The sequence below is a fragment of the Oncorhynchus nerka genome, linkage group LG3 (assembly GCF_034236695.1).
Source record: "Oncorhynchus nerka isolate Pitt River linkage group LG3, Oner_Uvic_2.0, whole genome shotgun sequence".
NCBI lineage: Eukaryota > Metazoa > Chordata > Actinopteri > Salmoniformes > Salmonidae > Oncorhynchus > Oncorhynchus nerka.
This window is the reverse complement of record NC_088398.1, coordinates 70,006,262-70,032,159: the sequence shown is the minus strand read 5'-3', so window position 1 is coordinate 70,032,159 and position 25,898 is coordinate 70,006,262. Positions and strand designations below refer to the sequence as shown.

General features: G+C 48.1%; 1 protein-coding gene across 2 annotated transcripts in view; it reads right to left on the bottom strand.

Annotated features, from left to right (window-relative positions):
- The window catches only part of LOC115118222 (interleukin-1 receptor accessory protein-like 1), a 538,706-nt gene that overhangs the window by 454,741 nt on the left and 58,067 nt on the right, over nt 1-25,898 (bottom strand). For both annotated transcript variants that reach the window (XM_065015162.1, XM_065015163.1), the window contains exon 2: nt 14,231-14,332. In XM_065015162.1, the coding sequence (XP_064871234.1) occupies nt 14,231-14,312 (82 nt within the window). In that variant the 5' untranslated portion in view covers nt 14,313-14,332. The remainder of the gene's footprint in view (nt 1-14,230; nt 14,333-25,898) is intronic.

Sequence of the window (25,898 nt, the reverse complement as noted above, 5' to 3'; positions counted from 1 at the left end):
TACACAATCCATGTCTCAACTGTCTCAAGGCTTAAAATCCTTTAACTGGTCTCCTCCCCTCCATCTACACTGATTGAAGTGGATTTAACAAGTGACATCAATAAGGGATCATTGCTTCCACCTGGATTCACCTGGTCAGTCTGTCATGGAAAGAGCAGGTGTTCTTAATGTTTTGTAGACTCAGTGTATGTAATATATTTCAGAACCAGTTACATTTTTATGATAACATTCGCCTACAGTAGAAACTCACTTACTGAAGTCCACAGGACAGAAAATGAACATGCTACATTAAACCCTGGGCCAGTTTTTCTGCCCCTAACAAATACAAATACACTGCTAATTCCCTAACACGAACCATTAGTATCATTATCTGTTTCCACCATCCAATGTAGGAGATGTGGGTATTATTTGCACCAAAATCAGTTGTCATACTTGAATAAAAGTGAAGATAGCTTAATAGAAAGTACTACTTGAGTAAAAGTCTAAAAGTATTTCGTTTTTTAATATTCTTAAGTATCAAAATAAAATGTAATTGCTAAAAAGTACTTAAGTATCAAAAGTTAAAGCATGTGTGTTTAGTGAGTCCTCCAGATCAGAGGCAGTAGGGATGACCATGATCACTGTTTAGTGAGTCCTCCAGATCAGAGGCAGTAGGGATGACCAGGTATGTTCTCTGTTTAGTGAGTCCTCCAGATCAGAGGCAGTAGGGATGACCAGGTATGTTCTCTGTTTAGTGAGTCCTCCAGATCAGAGGCAGTAGGGATGACCAGGTATGTTCTCTTTTTTTACCCCTTTTTCTCCCCTATTTCGTGGTATCCAATTTTTGTAGTAGCTACTATCTTGTCTCATCGCTACAACTCCCGTACGGGCTCCGGAGAGACGAAGGTCCTCCGATACACAACCCAACCAGCCGTACTGCTTCTTAACACAGCGCGCATCCAACCCGGAAGCCAGCCGCACCAATGTGTCGGAGGAAACACCGTGCACCTGGCAACCTTGGTTAGCACGCACTGCGCCCGGCCCGCCACAGGAGTCGCTGGTGCGCGATGAGACAAGGACATCCCCACCGACCAAGCCCTCCATAACCCGGACGACGCTAGGCCAATTGTGCGACGCCCCACGGACCTCCCGGTCGCGGCCGGTTACGACAGAGCCTGGGTGCGAACCCAGGGACTCTGATGGCACAGTTGGCGCTGCAGTACAGTACCCTTAACCACTGCGCCACCCGGGAGGCCCTCAGGTATGTTCTCTTAATAAGTGTATAGATTGAACCATTTTCCAGGCAAAATGTAATGAGTACTTTCTGATGTCAGGGAAAATGTATTGATTAAAAAACACATTATTTTATTTAGGAATGTGGTGAAGTAAAAATAAAAGTTGCCATAATGATGAATAGTAAAGTAAAGTACAGATACCCTAAAAAATGACTTTAGTAGTACCTTAAAGTACTTTAAATCACGTTCAATGGAATCTGAGACAGCCTCCACCCCCGGTATTAGTAATGTTTTCTCACTGCACATATCCACGTCAGCGTAATGCTAAGGCATTAACCATAATCAATGGCATGTTCCTCATCCACTTAGAAAGGTGTAAGCGGGATCACCAGGAAATGCCATGCAATCCAATATCTCCCTTAACATGTTCCCATAGCAATAATATCTCCCTTAACATACTCCACTTAGGAAAATCAATAGATCTGGCCGAACTGCATTGGATAGACAGGCTGCTTCTGTAGATGTGTATGTATGGACATATACAGATAGATACAGTATACACACACAGAGAGAGACAGAGAGAGAGACAGACAGAGACAGAGACAGACAGAGAGGAAGAAAAAGCCACAGATGCACAGGGATCCTCTCAGTGGTCCATATGCTGCAGGAGGAGAGTAGGAGTGAGCAGCAGCAGGAGGCCATGTAATCTCCAATAATATGCAAATGATCAATCTCCCTGCACAGTGTTACTGCAGACCAGGCAGGGAGAGGAAGAGAGGGAGAAGGCCCTGTGTGTGCGCGTGTGTGCCAGATTTAATCTGAGATATCTTTCTTTGTAATCATTATCAATAGCTTGATCACTAGCAAATAGCTATGGTACTCTTGTATTGTACAGCACAATACAACAACATATTTTATCCTGTTGGTTCAGTGCCTGGGCATATCTGTAGGTAGCTACAAAATGTCAGCGCCGTAAGCATAGCTAAAGAGAGAACGTGAGAGAAAGAGACTCGGACAAAAACAAGACAGAAAGAAAGAGAAAATTGATGAAATGTGAGTTCTGTATGTTTTGCTGTATAATACCACCCTATTTTACTAAGCACTTAGTTTAAAATATTTTTTAGATGGCGATGAGGTGCTTTTAGTTTTTTTGATGGTTTGGTTTTGGATTTTGAGTTACTCTTGTATGTGCATAGAGAGAGAGAGAGAGAGACATTAGTTACATCATTAAAAAAACAAGGTTTACTTCATTTTAACAGACTATAGTTAAATCCAAGCCCCCCTCCTAGTCCACTGCACACAGAAGCCCCCTGACTCCCAACACCCCTACAAAGCACCCCCCCAATGGTTCACCAGCCCACCTGACTCCCCACTCCCTACAAAACCCCCCAGACGGTTCACCAGCCCCCCTGACTCCCCACACCCCCAAAAAGTCCCCCAGAAGGTACACCAGCCCCCGACTCCCCACAACGTTCCCCAGACCCCCTAACTCCCCACAGACAGTTCACCAGCCCCTTGACTCCCCACACCCCCACAAAGTCCCCCAGACAGTTCACCAGCCCCTTGACTCCCCCACCCCTACAAAGTCCCCCAGACGGTTCACCAGCCCCCTTGACTCCCCCCACCCCTACAAAGTCCCCCAGACGGTTCACCAGCCCCCTGACTCCCCACACCCCTACTAAGTCCCCCAGACGGTTCACCAGCCCCTTGACTCCCCACACCCCTACTAAGTCCCCCAGACGGTTCACCAGCCCCTGACTCCCCACACCCCCACAAAGTCCCCCAGACGGTTCACCAGCCCCCTGACTCCCCACACCCCTACAAAGTCCCCCAGACGGTTCACCAGCCCCCTTGACTCCCCCACACCCCACAAAGTCCCCCAGACGGTTCACCAGCCCCCTGACTCCCCACACCCCTACAAAGTCCCCCAGACGGTTCACCAGCCCCCTTGACTCCCCACACCCCTACTAAGTCCCCCAGACGGTTCACCAGCCCCCTTGACTCCCCACACCCCTACAAAGTCCCCCAGACAGTTCACCAGCCCCATTGACTCCCCACACCCCTACAAAGTCCCCCAGACGGTTTACCAGCCCCCCATGTACATGCTCCAGTTCCAGCTGAGCCCACACCAGCCCCAGCAACACAGCTGAGCCCACACCAGCCCCAGCAACACAGCTGAGCCCACACCAGCCCCAGCAACACAGCTGAGCCCACACCAGCCCCAGCAACACAGCTGAGCCCACACCAGCCCCAGCAACACAGCTGAGCCCACACCAGCCCCAGCAACACAGCTGAGCACACACCAGCCCCAGCAACACAGCTGAGCACACACCAGCCCCAGCAACACAGCCCCAGCAACACAGCTGAGCCCACACCAGCCCCAGCAACACAGCTGAGCCCACACCAGCCCCAGCAACACAGCTGAGCCCACACCAGCCCCAGCAACACAGCTGAGCCCACACCAGCCCCAGCAACACAGCTGAGCACACACCAGCCCCAGCAACACAGCTGAGCACACACCAGCCCCAGCAACACAGCTGAGCCCATACCAGCCCCAGCAACACAGCTGAGCCCACACCAGCCCCAGCAACACAGCTGAGCCCACACCAGCCCCAGCAACACAGCTGAGGCCTCCGTAAACCCCGCCCCCTACATCTCATGTTTCCTGGTCTCGCACATTGCCATTTTTGCCTGCCCCAACAGGAAATTCACTAGAAAGTACTTTCATCTGTTGGCTACGCTATTCCTAGGCCCTACTGTTGGCTACGCTATACCTAGGCCCTCCTGTTGGCTACGCTATACCTAGGCCCTCCTGTTGGCTACGCTATACCTAGGCCCTCCACCTGTTGGCTACGCTATACCTAGGCCCTCCACCTGTTGGCTACGCTATACCTAGGCCCTCCACCTGTTGGCTACGCTATACCTAGGCCCTCCACCTGTTGGCTACGCTATACCTAGGCCCTCCTCCTGTTGGCTACGCTATACCTAGGCCCTCCACCTGTTGGCTATGCCATACCTAGGCCCTCCTCCTGTTGGCTATGCCATCTGGACAAGAGGAATACCTATGTGAGAATGCTGTTCATCGACTACAGCTCGGCATTCAACACCATAGTACCCTCCAAGCTCGTCATCAAGCTCGAGACCCTGGGTCTCGACCCCGCCCTGTGCAACTGGGTACTGGACTTCCTGACGGGCCGCCCCCAGGTGGTGAGGGTAGGCAACAACATCTCCACCCCGCTGATCCTCAACACTGGGGCCCCACAAGGGTGCGTTCTGAGCCCTCTCCTGTACTCCCTGTTCACCCACGACTGCGTGGCCACGCACGCCTCCAACTCAATCATCAAGTTTGCGGACGACACAACAGTGGTAGGCTTGATTACCAACAACGACGAGACGGCCTACAGGGAGGAGGTGAGGGCCCTCGGAGTGTGGTGTCAGGAAAATAACCTCACACTCAACGTCAACAAAACTAAGGAGATGATTGTGGACTTCAGGAAACAGCAGAGGGAACACCCCCCTATCCACATCGATGGAACAGTAGTGGAGAGGGTAGCAAGTTTTAAGTTCCTCGGCATACACATCACAGACAAACTGAATTGGTCCACTCACACAGACAGCATCATGAAGAAGGCCCTCCTCCTGTTGGCTATGCTATACCTAGGCACTCCTCCTGTTGGCTATGCTATACCTAGGCCCTCCTCCTGTTGGCTATGCTATACCTAGGCCCTCCTCCTGTTGGCTATGCTATACCTAGGCCCTCCTCCTGTTGGCTATGCTATACCTAGGCCCTCCTCCTGTTGACTATGCTATACCTAGGCCCTCCTCCTGTTGGCTACGCTATACCTAGGCCCTCCAACGTATAGGTCCAGAGTTAGCCCCAACTCTAGGCCTGTACACCAGCCATCCAGGACAGAAAACAACTACCAGCCTGGAACAAGAAAAACCTCCCCTCAGATCAGACACCCCCTCCCTACTGATGGATCAAGGTGCGACACATATCTGTTCATAGCGATAGCTCCATGCATAATACTCCTGTGCAGATCAGCAGTACGCGTCTCTATGGGAGGCTTATACAGGGAGCCAACATCCTCTCAGAGAAGAGCCCAGTCCCACCTCCCCAGCCTCCCCGTTGGCATCGTCACAGCCACCACATACAGAGCCTTCTTGCTGGCTGTGAAAAAGGCCCTCATCTCCGGAGTCTTGAACGATAGGATCATTCCCTCTCCCTCCTGGAGTTCTCCTGCAGCGGCAACCATGGTGAAAGAAGGTAAGTCAGTCTCTGCTTACTCCCCAGCAGCTCTCTGAATGAGTCTGGTAGTGCAGCACAGAACCTCATCCCTACACGTCCGCACTGTAGCCCACCAGGAAGAATAGGAGATCCTGCTCTGGCCTATTTCCCCATTATCAGACCCTAACCCTTCTCTCAGTTCACCTTAGCTGATGGCGCCCCCTCAAACAACACTAAAGCCCCAATCACCTGATGCAGAGAGAAAGAGAGAGATTCAGAGAGAGAGAAAGGGAGAGAGAGAAACTCAAGATAGATATCAGAGAGAGAACACAAATTAAAGAAAGAGAGAGAGAACACAAATTAAAGAGAGACAGAGATAATGGAGAATAATGTTATATTGAGGAGGAGTAGGCCCTTTCCTGTTTCAGAATGACAATGCCCCAGTACACAAAGTGAGGTCCATACAGAAATGGTTTGTCGAGATAGGAGTGGAAGAACTTGACTGGCCTGCACAGAGCCCTGACCTCAACCCAATCAAACACCTTTGGGATGAAATGGAACGCCGACTGTGAGCCAGGCCTAATCGCCCAACATCAGTGCCTGACCTCACTAATGCTCTTGTGGCTGAATGGAAGCTAATCCCCACAGCAATGTTCCAACATCTAGTGGAAAGTGTTCCCAGAAGAGTGGAGGCTGTTATAGCAAAGGGAGGAACAACCTCCATATTAATTTTGGAACGACATGTTTGACGAGCAGTTTTTCACATACGTAGTGAATCTAAGAGTGTTGTATTCAAAGGCAGGGCAGTGTGCTCTTCTCTCCCAACAGACTGTGCTTAAAAGCCATTACTCCAGCGATAAGCAGGCCGAGCAGGCATGGATATGTTTAGTGATGTGTACTGTTTGGCTTCAATGGATCATCTCTCTCTCTCTAAATATCCTCTCTCTCTACTCCTCCGTCTTTTTATATTTCTCTCTCTTCATGCCAATTGTTTTTCTCCATCTCTCTCTCTCTTTATCCCCTCTTAGGGCCTAGAGTTTTTACTGGTCGTGTAATGTGGTCAAGCTAGGGAATACTGCTGTGTCCTAGTCTGTGCCCTAGTCTGTGTCCTAGTCTGTGTCCTAGTCGGTTTGTTGTAGAGAGGGCTACACTGTCTCACTGATTGGCTGGGGGACTACATCGAACACCCTGTCAGCCAGGCCTTGGTCTGTCCACCACACAATCACACAGCATTGGAAGACATGGACTGGTTAGACTGAGTCTAAACACACACTGACGCTGGTCGCACACACACACACACGCACACACAGGCACACACACACGCCAAGCCAAGAGCAAACAACTCTCCGCTCCAAATGTTATTCAATGTTGCAGTTTCTGGCTGGCCACTAAAACCATCGGCAGTGTCCAGTGCACAAACACACACACTCTGGGAAAATACTTTAGCTGGAGTAACACAGGCACATCCAGACTCCACACCGGCACACCGACTTTAGCTGGAGTAACACAGGCACATCCAGACTCCACACCGGAAAATGATGGGATTTGGGAGCGCCGTAAACGCCGGGAATGCCATCCAGACAGTGGAATGGGAAAATCAATTGAATAGCAGCTTTATCCAGTCTCTCCCGAGGGCTTATCATGCTTTCCCTGCTGATCTCTTGTGCACAACTGTTCAAGGCTGTAGAATTCCAAACAACTCCCATACCCTACATATTGAAGAACAGAGAATTCCCATTGGATCCAAAATGCTGAATAGATAAAGGAATGAAAATATATGTTATTACAACAATGGAAATACAATATCATTTTTTATTCTCTCACTCTGTTGATCTCAAACCCTCCCTGTCTCTTACATGGAGAGGAATCTGATTAGAGGGAAAACCGACAAGTGAGAATGACCATTACACTTGAGGAGTGTGTGTGTGTGTCTTTAATTGCAGCAGTGAGAGTCCACCGTAATCAAACTCATTCACCTACACTACAGGAAAACAGATATCCATGACCTTTGAACCAGAGAACAATTACCAAACAGAGGCTTAATCTACAACACTATAACACTCCATCACCTGGGCTCAAATACTGTCACATACGGTGCATTTGGAAAGTATTCAGACCCCTTGACTTTTTCCACATTTTGTTACGCTAGACTTATTCTAAAATTGATTAAAAAAAATTTTTTTTTACCTCAATCTACACACAATACCCCATATTGAAAAAAGCAAAAACTGGTTTTAGACATTTTTGCAAATGTATATGAACATTTATTTTTTATGTCACCTTCACATAAGTATTCAGACCCTTTACTCAGTACCTTGTTGAAGCACCTTTGGCAGCGATTACAAGTTTGGCACACCTGTATTTGGGGAGTTTCTCCCATTCTTCTCTGCAGATCCTCTCAAGCTCTGTCAGGTTGGATGGGGAGCGTCGCTGCACAGATGTTTTCCGGTCTCTCCAGAGATGCTCAATCGAGTTCAAGGCTCTGACTGGGCCACTCAAGGACATTCAGAGGCCACAACTGTGTTGTCTTGTCTGTATGATTAGGGTCGTTGTCCTGTTGGAAGGTAAACATTCACCCCAGTCTGAGGTCCTGAGTGATCTGGAGCAGGTTTTCATCATGGACCTCTCTGTACTTTGCTCAGTTCATCTTTCCCTCGATCCTGACTAGTGCCAGACTAGTGCCAGGTTTCCTCCAGACGTGACACTTGGCATTCACACCAAATAGTTCAATCTTGGTTTCATCAGACCAGAGAATCGTGTTTCTCATGGTCTGAAAGTCCTTTAGGTGGCTTTTGGCAAACTCCAAGTGGGCTGTCATGTGCCTTTTACTGAGGAGTGGCTTCCGTCTGGCCAATCAACCATAAAGGCCTGCTTGGTGGAGTGCTGCAGAGATGGTTGTCCCTCTGGAAGGTTCTCCCATCTACACAGAGGAACTCTGCGGCTCTGTCAGAGTGACCATTAGGTCATTGGTCACCTCCCTGACCAAGGCCCTTCTCCCCAGAATGCTCAGTTTGGCCAGGCGGCCAGCTCTAGGAAGACTCTTTGTGGTTCCAAACTAAATCCAATTAAGAATGACGGAGGCTAATGTGTTCTTAGAGGACCTTAAATGCTGAAGACGTTTTTTGGTACCCTTCCCCAGATCTGTGCCTCGACACAATCCTGTCTCGGAGCTCTACGGATAAATTCCTTCAACCTCATGGCTTGGTTTTTGCTCTGACATGCACTGTCAACTGTGGGACCTTATATAGACAGGTGGGTGCCTTTCCCAATCATGTACAATCAATTAAATTTACCACAGGTGGACACCAGTGAAGTTGTGGAAACATCTCAAGTATGATCAATGGACCTAAACTTAATTTAGAGTCTGAATTGTGGCTTTGCAAAGGGTCCTGAACACTGATGTAAATAAGGTATTTCTGTTTTCACTTTGTCATTATACGGTATTGTGTGCAGATTGATGAGGATTTTTTAAATTTAATCCATTTTAGAATAAGGCTGTAACAGCACAAAATGTGGAAAAAGTCAAGGGGTCTGAATACTTTTCGAATGCACCGTACATTTGAAGTAAATATTCAGATATCTTTCATTTGTAGTTGAATATTTTAATGTATTTGGAAATACACCTGGAAAGTATTCAGTATTTACCATAATGAAATACATGTATTTGAACCCAGATCTGGTCATCCCCACCGGCCAGTCTGAAAGACAGACAACACTCACAGGACCATGGTTTGATGAGAAGAGGGAGAGGAGTGTAACGGCAGATTTCCTCTTCGTCTGAAGAGGAGTAAGGATCGGACCAAGATGCGGCGTGGTAAGTGTTCATGAAGATTTTAATAAGAAAAGCACTGAACACTATGAAATACAAAAACAAACGAATACGTGAAATAATAACTGAAACAGTACCGCCTGGCGACAAACACACACACGGAAACAAACACCCACAAACCAACAGTGAAACCCAGGCTACCTAAATATGGTTCTCAATCAGGGACAATGATAAACAGCTGCCTCTGATTGAGAACCATATCAGGCCAAACACAGAAATAGAAAAAACATAGAAACACAAACATAGACTGCCCACCCCAACTCACGCCCTGACCATACTAAATAAAGACAAAACAAAGGAAATAAAGGTCAGAACGTGACAATGAGAGAGAAAGAGAGGGAGAGGAAAGAGAAAGAGAGGGGGAGGAAAGAGAAAGAGAGGGGGAGGAGAGAGAGAGAGGAGAGAGAGAGGAGAGAAAGAGAGAGGGAGACGAGAGAGAAAGAGAGAGGGAGACGAGAGAGAAAGAGAGGGAGAGGAGAGAGAAAGAGAGGGAGAGGAGAGAGAGAGGAGAGAGAGAGAGGAGAGAGAAAGAGAGGGAGAGGAGAGAGAGAGGAGAGAGAGAGGAGAGAGAGGAGAGAGAAAGAGAGAGGGAGACGAGAGAGAAAGAGAGGGAGAGGAGAGAGAGAGGAGAGAGAGGAGAGAGAAGAGAGAGAGAGGAGAGAGAGAGGAGAGAGAGAGAGGAGAGAGAGAGAGAGAGAAAGAGAGAGGGAGACGAGAGAGAAAGAGAGGGAGAGGAGAGAGAGGAGAGAGAGAGGAGAGAGAAAGAGAAAGAGAAAGGGAGACGAGAGAAAAAGAGAGTGAGATGAGAGAGAAAGTGAGGGAATGAGAAGAGTATGACAAATGAAGCAGCAGGTTGATAAAAAGAAAAGGAGGGAGGTTATGTGTGTGTGTGTGTGTGCGTGCACATTTCCTCTTGGTCTATTCCATTGAGTTCCTGAGCAAGATGACCGCTGTATGAATCTGACCAGTTCCATTTGTATTTTCGTGTCTTCCTTCGTAGCTAAATGCACACCATAACCCAGTTGACATGAGTCTCCATCTTTAATGTGTGAGATGACAGAGAAGTGGAGTGTAGAGGACCACTAAGTAACCAAACTGCAGGGTGACACAACATGACTGTTGACTGGGTAAATAACGTAACGCTAATTTACAAAAGGTCCCGGAATTTTATTTTGGGCTACAATCTATGGTAACTTTGGTGATTTATACTTGAATAACTTTAAAAAATGTATTCATATAAAATATACATTTTTTACAATGAGTGTACAAAACATTAAGAACACCTTCCTAATATGGAGGTGCACCCCCTATTGCCCTCAGAACAACCTCAATTCGTCGGGGCATGGACTCTACAAGGTGTCAAATGTGTTTTACAGGGATGCTGGCCCATTGTTGACTCCAATGCTTCCAACAGTTGGGTCAAGTTGGCTGGTTGTCCTTTGGATGGTGGACCATTCTTGATACACACGGGAAACTGTTGAGCTTGAAAAACCCAGCAGTTCTTGAAACAAACCGATGTGCCTGGCACCTACCCCCATACCCCGTTCAAATATTTTGTCTTTCCCGTTCACCCTCTGAATAGGGCAGCAGATAGCCTAGTGGTTAACAGCTTTGGGCCAGTAAACTGAAAGGTTGCTGGGTCAAATCGCAGGTAACCATGGTTGGCAGAGGAAGAACAATGATTCCAACACCCACACACTCACACTAACACCCACACAGTAACACCCATACACTAACATCCACACAATAACGCACACACACTCACACTCATGCCCACACACTAACACCCCCACACTAACACCCACATACTTACAATAACACACACGCACACACTAACACACACACTAACACCCACACACTCACACCAACACACACACACTGACACACCCCCACACACTAACACCCACACATGTACAATAACACACACACTCACACCATCACACACACACACACACACTAACACCCACAGACTCACACTAACACCCACACACTCACACTAACACACACACACTAACACACACCCACACACTAACACCCACACATGTACAATAAGACACACACTAACACCCACCAACACCCACACACCAACACACCAACACCCATACACTAACACCCGCACCCACACCCTCACACTAACACCCGCCTGCTAACACACTCTCACATTAACACACACTCACACACTAACACCCACACACTAACACCCACACACTAACACCCACACACTAATACCCACACACTAATACCCACACACTAACACCCACACACGAATACCCACACACGTACACTAACACCCATACATGAACACACCACACACTTACACTAACACCCACACCCAAACACACCCACCAACACCCACACACCAACACCCACACACTAACACCCACATACTTGCACCCACCCACTAACACCTACACACTCACACCCACACCCACACACTAACACCCACACATTTACAAAAACACAAACACACACTCACACTCATACACTAACACCCACACACTAACACTCATGCCAACACACTAACACTCCCACACTAACACACATACACTAACACCCACACCCACACACTCACACTAACACACACACTTACACACTAACAACCACACACTTACACACTAACAACCACACATTTACACTAACACCCACACACTAACTCCCACACACTTACAATAACACACACACACACTCACAGTAACACACACACTCACATACTAACACCCACACACTAACACCCACACACTTACAAACACATACACTAACCCCCACACCCACACACTCACACTAACACACACACTCACACTAACACACACACATTTACACTAACACCCACACACTAACACACTAAAACCCACACACTTACAGTAACACCCACACACACTCACACTAACACACACACTCACATACTAACACCCACACACTAATACCCACACACGTACACTAACACCCACACACTAACACCCACACACTTACATACACTAACACCCACACACACACACTCACACTAACACACACACTTACACACTAACAACCACACACTTACACACTAACAACCACACATTTACACTAACACCCACACACTTACAATAACACACACACACTCACACTAACACACACACTCACATACTAACACCCACACACTAATACCCACACACTTACACTAACACCCACACACAAACACCCCACACACTTACACACACTCACACGAACACCCACACTCACACACTATTACCCACAAACGTACACAAACACACTAACACGAACACGAACACCGACACACTCAATCTAACACCCACACCCAAACACACCCACTAACACCCACACACCAACACCCACACACTAACTCCCACACACTTGCCCCACCCACTAACACCTACACACTCACACCCACACCCACACACTAACACCCACACATTTACAAAAAACACACACACACACTCACACTAACACACACACACACTCATACACTAACACCCACACTCTAACACTCATGCCAACACACTAACACCCCCACACTAACACACATACACTAACACCCACACACACACACACACACAAACACACACACACACACTCAAACACACACACAGACACTCTCAAACACACACAGACACTCTCAAAACACACACACACACACAGACACTCTCAAACACACAAACACAGACACTCTCAAACACACACACACACACACACACAGACACTCTCAACACACACACACACAGACACTCTCAAACACACACACACACACAATGACACTCTCAAACACACACACACAGACACTCTCAAACACACAAACACAGACATTTTCAAACACACACACACACACTCTCAAACACACACACACACACAGACACTATCAAACACACACACACAACGACACTCTCAAACACACACACAATGACACTCTCAAACACACACACGCAATGACACTCTCAAACACACACACAATGACACTCTCAAACACACACACACACAGACACTCTCAAACACACACACACAATGACACTCTCAAACACACACACAATGACACTCTCAAACACACACACACACAGACACTCTCAAACACACACACACAATGACATTCTCAAACATACACACACAATGACACTCTCAAACACACACACACACAATGACACTCTCAAACACACACACACATACACTCTCAAACACACACACACAATGACACTCTCAAACACACACACACAGACACTCTCAAACACACACACACAATGACACTCTCAAACACACACACACAGACACTCTCAAACACACACACACAGACACTCTCAAACACACGCACACACACTCTCAAACACACACACACACACACACACACACACACACACACACACACACACACACACACACACACACACACACACACACACAGACACTCTCAAACACACACACACACAATGACACTCTCAAACACACACACACACACACACAGACACTCTCAAACACACAGACAGACACTCTCAAACACACACACACACACACACACTGCAGTGTAGCCTATTTTAAACTTGTCTGACCAAAGCCGGTCAACTCAGTACTAAATTCTAGTAGGAATCGCTGTCCAGATAACTTTAAGGATATGGGGGGGAACGCTAGCTAGCTCTGAATGTGTCATCCAGTATATCATGTTTAAAATTCAGATAGCAGGCAGGTAATCATGCTCGATCCATCCCCCAAAAATGTCAACTCCACATTTAAAAACCTCATCAGACATCTAGTGATTACGATTGACTCAGACAGAGAAATGGGGAAGAGGAATGCCCTAAGCAATTACTTCAGCTCCATGTCTTTTAATAAGGCCAGTGGAGACACACACACACACACACAGGCCCGCACGCACGCACACACACACAGACGAACGCAACGCCCAATCTCCCAGCACAGGTGTGAGGAGCAACAGGAAACAGGATGTAGATAGAGGAAGAGGAAGTGATGCGTATATACCTGAGCCTCTCTTGGAGACCGTCTTCATGCTGCGGGACAGGGTGATATACAGCAGAATCAGGAGAGGGATAGGAGTCCTCATCTTCCACCAGACCTAGCAGCCTGAGAGACAAAGAGAGAGAGAAGGAGAGTGAGAGAGAGTGTGAGAGGGGGGACATTTACAGAGAATCAGATAGAGAGAGAGTTAGAGGGGGAGAGAGATGGTGAGATACAGAGAGAGGGGAGGGTGAGAAAGAGTGAGATACCGAGACAGAGAGAGAGAGAGAGAGAGAGAGAGAGAGAGAGAGAGAGAAAGAGAGAGGGAGGGAAAGAGAGAGAGAGATTGAGGGAGAGAGAAAAAGTCAGCCATTTTTCAATAGAGGATCACGTTTTCCCCACATCGAAGACAGCAGAGCCATCAGAGAAAAAATATGTATTTAACCCGCGCGCGCACACACACACACACACACACACACACACACACACACACACACACACACACACACACACACACACACACACACACACACACACACACACACACACACACACACACTCCTGTCCTCACATTCCCCTAAGGGCATCTAATGGTGATTGCAATAGAGACAAGTTATCATAGCAGGAGCTATTTTAAGAGGTACCATTCCCTGGCAGAGATGCTGACAAATCAATAAAGAGATAATTACATGTGTAAAGAAAACCATTTTTAACCACTGGCTTCATTCAATGGAGGAGTGTGAAGGTTGGGATGTGGGGGATTTCAATTCATACACACTAACACACACTCACACTAACACTCACTAACACTAACACACACTCACACTAACACACACACTCACACTAACAACCACACACTCACATATTTACAATAACACTAACACACAACCACTAAAACCCACACAGTTACACTCTCACAATCACAATCACACGAACACTAACACACACACACTCACACTAACATACACTCACACTAACACTAACACACACACACACACTTACAATAACACCCACACAATGACACACACGCACTCCCACTAACACACACTCCCACTAACACCCACACACTAACACACACACACAATAACACACACACTCACACTAACACCCACACACTCACACTAACACACACTAACACCCACACCCACACCCACACCCACATACTCACACTAACACACACTAACACCAACACCAACACACACTCACACCAACACACACTAACACCAACACAATCACACTCCCACCAACACCCACACACTCACACTAACACCAACACACTAACACACACTAACACCCACACACGTCCACTAACAACCACACACTCACACTGACACTAACACCCACACCCACACACTCACACTAAAACCCACACACTCACACTAACACCCACACACTCACACTAACACCCACACACTAACACACCCACACCCACACACTAACACCGACACCCTCAAACCGACATACTCTCACACCAACAACCACACATTCAAACTAACACACACTCACACTAACACCAATACACACACACACTAACACTAACACTAACACCCACACCAACACACACTCACACCCACACACTCACACTCACACACTCACACCAACAACCACACAATCACACTAACACTAACACCAATACACTCATACTAACACCCAGACACCAAAATACACTCACACTAACACCCACACACTAACACACACCCACACTACACACTAACACCGACACCCTCAAACCGACACACTCTCACACCAACAACCACACATTCAAACTAACACACACTCACACTAACACCAATACACACACACACTAACACCAACAACCACACAATCACACTAACACTAACACCAATACACTCATACTAACACCCAGACACTAAAATACACTCACACTAACACCCACACACTCTTACTAACACCAATACACACACACTAACACATACTAACACCCACGCACACTAACACCCACACACTGCAACCAACACACACTCACACTAACACCCACACACTCACACTCACTAACACCCACCCACACACCTACTAACACCTACACACTAACACACACTCACACTAACACCAACACCAACACACACTAACACCCAAACACACACTAACACACACACACTCACACTAACACACACACACACACACACACACACACACACACACACACACACACACACACACACTAACACCAATACACTCATACTAACACCCACACACCAACACACACTCACACTAACACCCACACACTCACACTCACACTAACATCAATACACACACACTAACACACACTAACACCCACACATTCACACTAACACCCAAACACACACTAACACACACCCACCCACACACACCAACACACACTCACACTCACACTCACACCCACACACTCACACACACTAACACCTACACACTAACACACACTCACACTAACACCCACCCACACACTAACACCTACACACTAACACCAACACCAACACACCCAAACACACACTAACCCACACACGCGCACACTAACGCACACACGTACACACACACACACACACACACACACACACACACACACACACACACACACACACACACACACGCACACACACACACACAGACCCACACACTCACACCCACATACTCACACTAACACACACTAACACCCACACTTACACTAACACACACTCACACTAACACCCACACACTCACACTAACACAACACACACTCACACCAACACACACGCACACTAACACCCACACACTCATACTAACACCCACACACTCACACTAACAGACACACACTAACACCAACACACACTCACACTAACACACACACTAACACCCAAACACTCATACCAACACACACTCACACTAACACACACTAACACCCAAACACTCCCACCAACACACACTCACACTAACACCCACACACTCACACTAATGCCCACACACTCACACTAATGCCCACGCACACACACTAACACCCACCCACACACTAACACACACACACTAACACCAACACACACTCACACTAACACCAACACACACTCAGACTAACACACACTCACACCCACACACTCACACACACGAACACCAACACACACTCACACTCAAACACACACCAACACACACACTAACACCCCCACACTGACACCAACACCAACACACACTCACACTAACACCCACACCCACACACTCACACACACTAACACCCACACACCTACTAACACCTACACACTAACACACACTCACACTAACACCAACACCAACACACACTAACACCCAAACACACACTAACACACATACACTCACACTAACACACACACACACACACTAACACCAATACACTCATACTAACACCCACACACCAACACACACTCACACTAACACCCACACACTCACACTCACACTAACATCAATACACACACTAACACACACTAACACCCACACACAGACTAACACCCACACACTGACACCAACACACATTCACACTAACACCCAAACACACACTAACACACACCCACCCACACACACCTACACACTAACACACACTCACACTAACACCCACCCACACACACACTAACACCTACACACTAACACCAACACCAACACACACTAACACCCAAACACACACTAACCCACACACGCGCACACTAACGCACACACGCACTCACACACACACACACACACACACACACACACACACACACACACACACACACACACACACACACACACACACTAACGCCCACACACTCACACTCACATACTCACACTAACACACACTAACACCCACACTTACACTAACACACAATCACACTAACACCCACACACTCACACTAACACACACACACACTCACACCAACACACACGCACACTAACACCCACACACTCATACTAACACCAACACACACTCACACTAACACACACACTAACACCCAAACACTCATACCAACACACACTCACACTAACACCCACACACTCACACTAATGCCCACACACTCACACTAACACACACTAACACCCAAACACTCCCACCAACACACACTCACACTAACACCCACACACTCACACTAATGCCCACACACTCACACTAATGCCCACGCACACACACTAACACCCACACACACACTAACACACACACACTAACACCAACACACACTCACACTAACACCAACACACACTCAGACTAACACACACTCACACTAACACCCACACACTCACACTAACACACACTAACACAAAACACACTCACACAAACACCAACACACACTCACACTAACACACACACACTCACACTAACACACACACACTCACACACACACTCTCACTAACACCCACACACTCACACTAACACCCACTAACACCAACACACACTCAAACTAACACCCCCACACTCAAACTAACACCCACACACTCAAACTAACACCCACACACTCACACACATACTAACACCCACACACTCACACTAACACACACTCACACTAACACACACACACTCACACACTAACACCCCCACACTCACACTAACACCCACACATTTACATCCACACACACTGACACACTCACACGAACACTCACACACTCACACCCACTAACTTCTTGACGCTACACATCCCTTTAGAGGGGATAATTGTCATCAACAACTGCTGAATTGCATAGCGCCACATTCAAATAATATTACTACAAATATTTATATTCATGAAATCACAAGTCCAATATAGCAAAACACAGCTTAGCCTTTTGTTAATCCACTTGTCGTATCAGATTTTGAAAATATGCTTTACAGCGAAAGCAATCCAAGCGTTTGTGTAAGTTTATCGATCGCCCGACAAAACATTATGAACACCTAGCATCAAGTAGCTTGGTCACGAAAATCAGAAAAACAATCAAATTAATCGTTTACCTTTGATGATCTTCGAATGTTTTCACTCACGAGACTCCCAGTTACACAATAAATGTTCCTTTTGTTCCATAAAGATTGTTCCATGATTGTTTTTATATCCAAAATACCTCTGTTTGTTTGGCGCGTTATGTTCAGAAATACACAGGAAAGAGCGGTCACGACAACGCAGACAAATAGTATCCGTAATGTCCACAAGAAACATGTCAAACGTTTTTTATAATCAATCCTCAGGTTGTTTTTAAAATATATAATCGATAATATATCAACCGCAACTGTCTTTTGCAGTAGGAGAGGGAAAGGCAATGGCTGCCCAAACTCTGTTGCGCCAAGCAAAACACTGCTGGAACCCGGCCATACAATGACGCAATGTTATCTTTCTCGCTCATTTTTCAAAATAAAAGCCTGAAACTATGTCTAAAGGCTGTTGACACCTTGAGGAAGCCATAGGAAAAGGAATCTGGTTGATATCCCTTTAAATGGAGCGAAGGCAGGCTATGGAACATGGAGTTTTCAAAATAGAAGCCACTTCCTGGTTTGATTTTCAATATCAGTTCTATTATACTCACAGACAATATTTTGACAGTTATGGAAACTTTAGAGTGTTTTCTATCCTAATCTGTCAATTATATGCATATATGCATCTGGTCCTGAGAAATAGGCCGTTTACTTTAGGAACGTTATTTTTCCAAACATAAAAATAGTGCCCCCTAGCTTCAAGAGGCTAACACACACACACACACACACACACACACACACACACACACACACACACACACACACACACACACACACACACACACACACTAACACCCACACACTAACACCAACACCCACCAACACCCACACACTAACACCAACACTCACTCATACTAACACCCACACTCACACTAACACCCACACCCACACACTCACACTAACACACACTAACACCAACACACTAACACCAACACCCACGAACACCCACACACTAACACCAACACTCACTCATACTAACACCCACACCCACACACTCACACACACACACTCACACATACACTAACACCCACACACTCATACTAACACACACACACTCACACATACACGAACACCCACACACTCACACTAACACCAATACACTCACACTAACACCAACACACTCACACTAACACACACTAACACACACACATACACTAACAAGCACACACTCACACCCACACCCACACACTCATACTAACACCCACACACACCCACACACTAACACTAACACACACTCACACTAACACCCACACACTCACACTAACACCCACACACTAAATGTACATATCTACCTCAAATACTCCAGTATACCTGCACATTGTCCATTTACCTTGTATATAGCTTCCTCTTGTAATTCTAATGTTTTTTTTATTAGTTATCATTAGTTATACTTGTTTTCATATTGAATACTGCTGGGTAGGGCTTGTGCATGTGACAAATAAAACTTGAACTTGAAAATTCCATACAATCCTCAAAAGTTTCCACATACAAAATACTCAGAAATTCTCATTTTACGTAAGCCTTCTCACAGACAATCACGTTGTTTGAAAATATCTCAGCCGTCTCATGTTAACAGATGAAGGTGGTAGGTTCATCTCATTGTGGTAAACAACATACTCTAAGATATAGTAACCCACTCCAATGACTAGACTGTGATATGAATATGTGTGTGTGTGTGCGTGCGTGTGCGTGCGTGCGTGTGTGTGTGTGTGTGTGTGTGTGTGTGTGTGTGTGTGTGTGTCTTTCTGTGTGTGTGTGTGTGTGTGTGTGTGTGTGTGTGTGTGTGTGTGTGTGTGTGTGTGTGTGTGTAGGTGTATGACATTGAAGATTAATGGATTTCCTGGTGATTAACTGTAAGTGAATAGAAAGAAGTGTGTTTAGTTTGGAGAACAGACATCAACACCATTTAGTCCACATTACCTGTCTCTGATGTGCTGTGACAGTACAACATATGCTGCAAGGTGTAATTTTATTGGGCAATCCTTTGTCCTTTCCACTGAAGTGCTTTTCGATTGGTCACTCTCTGTCCTCTGGTGTGCTGTTAGATTGGGCAGAAACATTACATGACCTAAAGTATGTGGACACCTGCTCGTCGAACATCTCATTCCAGAATCATGGGCGTTAATATGGAGTTGGTCCCCCCTTTGCTGCTATAATAGCCTCCACTCTTCTGGAAGGCTTTCCACTAGATGTTGGAACATTGTTGCAGGGACTTGCTTCCATTCAGCCACAAGAGCATTATTGAGGTCGGGCACTGATGTTGGACGATTAGGCCTGACTCACAGTCAGCTTTCCAATTTATCCCAAAGGTGTTTGATGGGGTTGAGGTCTGGGCATTGTGCAGGCCAGTCAAGTTCTTCCACACCGATCCCGGCAAACCATTTCTGTATGGACCTTGCTTTCTGCACTGGGCATTGTCAAGCTGAAACAGGAAAGGGCCTTCCCCAAACTGTTGCCACAAAGTTGGAAGCACAGAATAATCTAGAAAGTAATTGTATGCTGTGGCGTTAAGATTTCCCTTCCCTGGAACTAAGGGGCCTGAACCAAGAAAAACAGCCGCAGACCATTATTCCTCCTCCACCAAACTTTACAGTTGGCACTATGCATTGAGGCAGGTAGCTTTCTCCTGGCATCCTGCCAAACCCAGATTCGTCCATCAGACTGCCAGATGGTGAAGCGCGATTCATCACTCCAGAGAACGAGCGTGTGTATGTGTCTATATGTATCGAAATTTAGATGGAAAAGACACAATATTTCCACACTGTATTAACTGGAGCCATAATGATGACAACTATAATTCAGTGCTCTTTTGCATGAGGAGATGATGGTCTTCAATCCCATTTCATTATTTTACCAAACAATCAAAACAAAGCTCTTGTAGAACCCTGCAAATGGAAAAGGCCTGCAGATGCAAATACAGTAGAGTGAGTGGGCTGGGCTGGATTCAGATGTGAATACAGTAGAGTGAGTGGGCTGGGCTAGATTCAGATGTGAATACAGTAGAGTGAGTGGGCTGGGCTGGATTCAGATGTGAATACAGTAGAGTGAGTGGGCTGGGCTGGATTCAGATGTGAATACAGTAGAGTGAGTGGGCTGGGCTGGATTCAGATGTGAATACAGTAGAGTGAGGGGCTGGGCTGGATTCAGATGTGAATACAGTAGAGTGAGTGGGCTGGGCTGGATTCAGATGTGAATACAGTAGAGTGAGTCGGCTGGGCTGGATTCAGATGTGAATACAGTAAAGTGAGTGGGCTGGGCTGGATTCAGATGTGAATACAGTAGAGTGAGTGTGCTGGGCTGGATTCAGATGTGAATACAGTAGAGTGAGTGGGCTGGGCTGGATTCAGATGTGAATACAGTAGAGTGAGTGGGCTGGGCTGGATTCAGATGTGAATACAGTAAAGTGAGTGGGCTGGGCTGGATTCAGATGTGAATACAGTAGAGTGAGTGGGCTGGGCTGGGCTGGATGCAGATGTGAATACAGTAGAGTGAGTGGGCTGGGCTGGATGCAGATGTGAATACAGTAGTGTGAGTGGGCTGGGCTGGATTCAGATGTGAATACAGTAGTGTGAGTGGGCTGGGCTGGATTCAGTTGAAGTGTTTCTATTGAGATTTGAAAGGCACACAATTCCGCTGTGGCTACCGTAGGAACAAGGGGGTCAGAGGTGACAGCGATCATAGACTGAGATGAGATGAGATGAGAGGAGGAGAGAAACAACAAACGGCCTTGGGAAGACTGGAGGCAGTTCAAAATCAAATCAAATTTTATTGGTCACATACACATATTTAGCAGATGTTATTGCAGGTGTAGCTGCCAGCCACCATGTCGCCAGTGGTCTCTATGCTACTCCTGCATGTCCGCATGTTGGCCAGTGGTCTCTATGCTGCTCCTGCCTGACCGCATGTTGGCCAGTGGTCTCTATGCTACTCCTGCCTGTCCGCATGTTGGCCAGTGGTCTCTATGCTGCTCCTGCCTGTCCCCATGTTGGCTAGTGGTCTCTATGCTGCTCCTGCCTGTCCCCATGTTGGCTAGTGGTCTCTATGCTGCTCCTGCCTGTCCCCATGTTGGCTAGTGGTCTCTATGCTGCTCCTGCCTGTCCCCATGTTGGCCAGTGGTCTCTATGCTGCTCCTGCCTGTCCCCATGTTGGCCAGTGGTCTCTATGCTGCTCCTGCCTGTCCCCATGTTGGCCAGTGGTCTCTATGCTGCTCCTGCCTGTCCGCATGTTGGCCAGTGGTCTCTATGCTGCTCCTGCCTGTCCCCATGTTGGCCAGTGGTCTCTATGCTGCTCCTGCCTGTCCGCATGTTGGCCAGTGGTCTCTATGCTGCTCCTGCCTGTCTGCATGTTGGCCAGTGGTCTCTATGCTGCTCCTGCCTGTCCCCATGTTGGCCAGTGGTCTCTATGCTGCTCCTGCCTGTCCGCATGTTGGCCAGTGGTCTCTATGCTGCTCCTGCCTGTCCGCATGTTGGCCAGTGGTCTCTATGCTGCTCCTGCCTGTCCCCATGTTGGCCAGTAGTCTCTATGCTGCTCCTGCCTGTCCCCATGTTGGCCAGTGGTCTCTATGCTGCTCCTGCCTGTCCCCATGTTGGCCAGTGGTCTCTATGCTGCTCCTGCCTGTCTGCATGTTTGGCAGTGGTCTCTATGCTTCTCCTGCCTGTCCGCATGTTGGCCAGTGGTCTCTATGCTGCTCCTGCCTGTCCGCATGTTGGCCAGTGGTCTCTATGCTGCTCCTGCCTGTCCCCATGTTGGCCAGTAGTCTCTATGCTGCTCCTGCCTGTCCCCATGTTGGCCAGTGGTCTCTATGCTGCTCCTGCCTGTCCACATGTTGGCCAGTGGTCTCTATGCTGCTCCTGCCTGTCCCCATGTTGGCCAGTGGTCTCTATGCTGCTCCTGCCTGTCCGCATGTTGGCCAGTGGTCTCTATGCTGCTCCGGCCTGTCCCCATGTTGGCCAGTGGTCTCTATGCTGCTCCTGCCTGTCCCCATGTTGGCCAGTGGTCTCTATGCTGCTCCTGCCTGTCCCCATGTTGGCCAGTGGTCTCTATGCTGCTCCTGCCTGTCCCCATGTTGGCCAGTGGTCTCTATGCTGCTCCTGCCTGTCCCCATGTTGGCCAGTGGTCTCTATGCTGCTCCTGCCTGTCCCCATGTTGGCCAGTAGTCTCTATGCTGCTCCTGCCTGTCCCCATGTTGGCCAGTGGTCTCTATGCTGCTCCTGCCTCTCCGCATGTTGGCCAGTAGTCTCTATGCTGCTCCTGCCTGTCCCCATGTTGGCCAGTGGTCTCTATGCTGCTCCTGCCTGTCCCCATGTTGGCCAGTGGTCTCTATGCTGCTCCTGCCTGTCTGCATGTTGGCCAGTGGTCTCTATGCTGCTCCTGCCTGTCCCCATGTTGGCCAGTGGTCTCTATGCTGCTCCTGCCTGTCCCCATGTTGGCCAGTGGTCTCTATGCTGCTCCTGCCTGTCCCCATGTTGGCCAGTGGTCTCTATGCTGCTCCTGCCTGTCCGCATGTTGGCCAGTGGTCTCTATGCTGCTCCGGCCTGACCCATGTTGGCCAGTGGTCTCTATGCTGCTCCTGCCTGTCCCCATGTTGGCTAGTGGTCTCTATGCTGCTCCTGCCTGTCCCCATGTTGGCCAGTGGTCTCTATGCTGCTCCTGCCTGTCCCCATGTTGGCCAGTGGTCTCTATGCTGCTCCTGCCTGTCCCCATGTTGGCCAGTGGTCTCTATGCTGCTCCTGCCTGTCCGCATGTTGGCCAGTAGTCTCTATACTGCTCCTGCCTGTCCCCATGTTGGCCAGCGGTCTCTATGCTGCTCCTGCCTCTCCGCATGTTGGCCAGTAGTCTCTATGCTGCTCCTGCCTGTCCCCATGTTGGCCAGTGGTCTCTATGCTGCTCCTGCCTGTCCCCATGTTGGCCAGTGGTCTCATGTTGGCCAGTGGCTCCTGCCTGTCCCCATGTTGGCCAGTGGTCTCTATGCTGCTCCTGCCTGTCCCCATGTTGGCCAGTGGTCTCTATGCTGCTCCTGCCTGTCTGCATGTTGGCTAGTGGTCTCTATGCTGCTCCTGCCTGTCTGCATGTTGGCCAGTGGTCTCTATGCTGCTCCTGCCTGTCTGCATGTTCCAGTGGTCTCATGCTGCTCCTGCCTGTCTGCATGTTGGCCAGTGGTCTCTATGCTGCTCCTGCCTGTCCCCATGTTGGCCAGTGGTCTCTATGCTGCTCCTGCCTGTCCCAATGTTGGCCAGTGGTCTCTATGCTGCTCCTGCCTGTCCCCATGCCTGTTGGCCAGTGGTCTCTGTTGGCCAGTGCTCCTGCCTGTCTGCATGTTGGCCAGTGGTCTCTATGCTGCTCCTGCCTGTCCCCATGTTGGCCAGTGGTCTCTATGCTGCTCCTGCCTGTCTGCATGTTGGCCAGTGGTCTCTATGCTGCTCCTGCCTCCCCATGTTGGCCCCCATGCTCCTGCCTGTCCCCATGTTGGCCAGTGGTCTCTATGCTGCTCCTGCCTGTCTGCATGTTGGCCAGTGGTCTCTATGCTGCTCCTGCCTGTCCCCATGTTGGCCAGTGGTCTCTATGCTGCTCCTGCCTGTCCCCATGTTGGCCAGTGGTCTCTATGCTGCTCCTGCCTGTCCCCATGTTGGCCAGTGGTCTCTATGCTGCTCCTGCCTGTCTGCATGTTGGCCAGTGGTCTCTATGCTGCTCCTGCCTGTCCCCATGTTGGCCAGTGGTCTCTATGCTGCTCCTGCCTGTCCCCATGTTGGCCAGTGGTCTCTATGCTGCTCCTGCCTGTCCCCA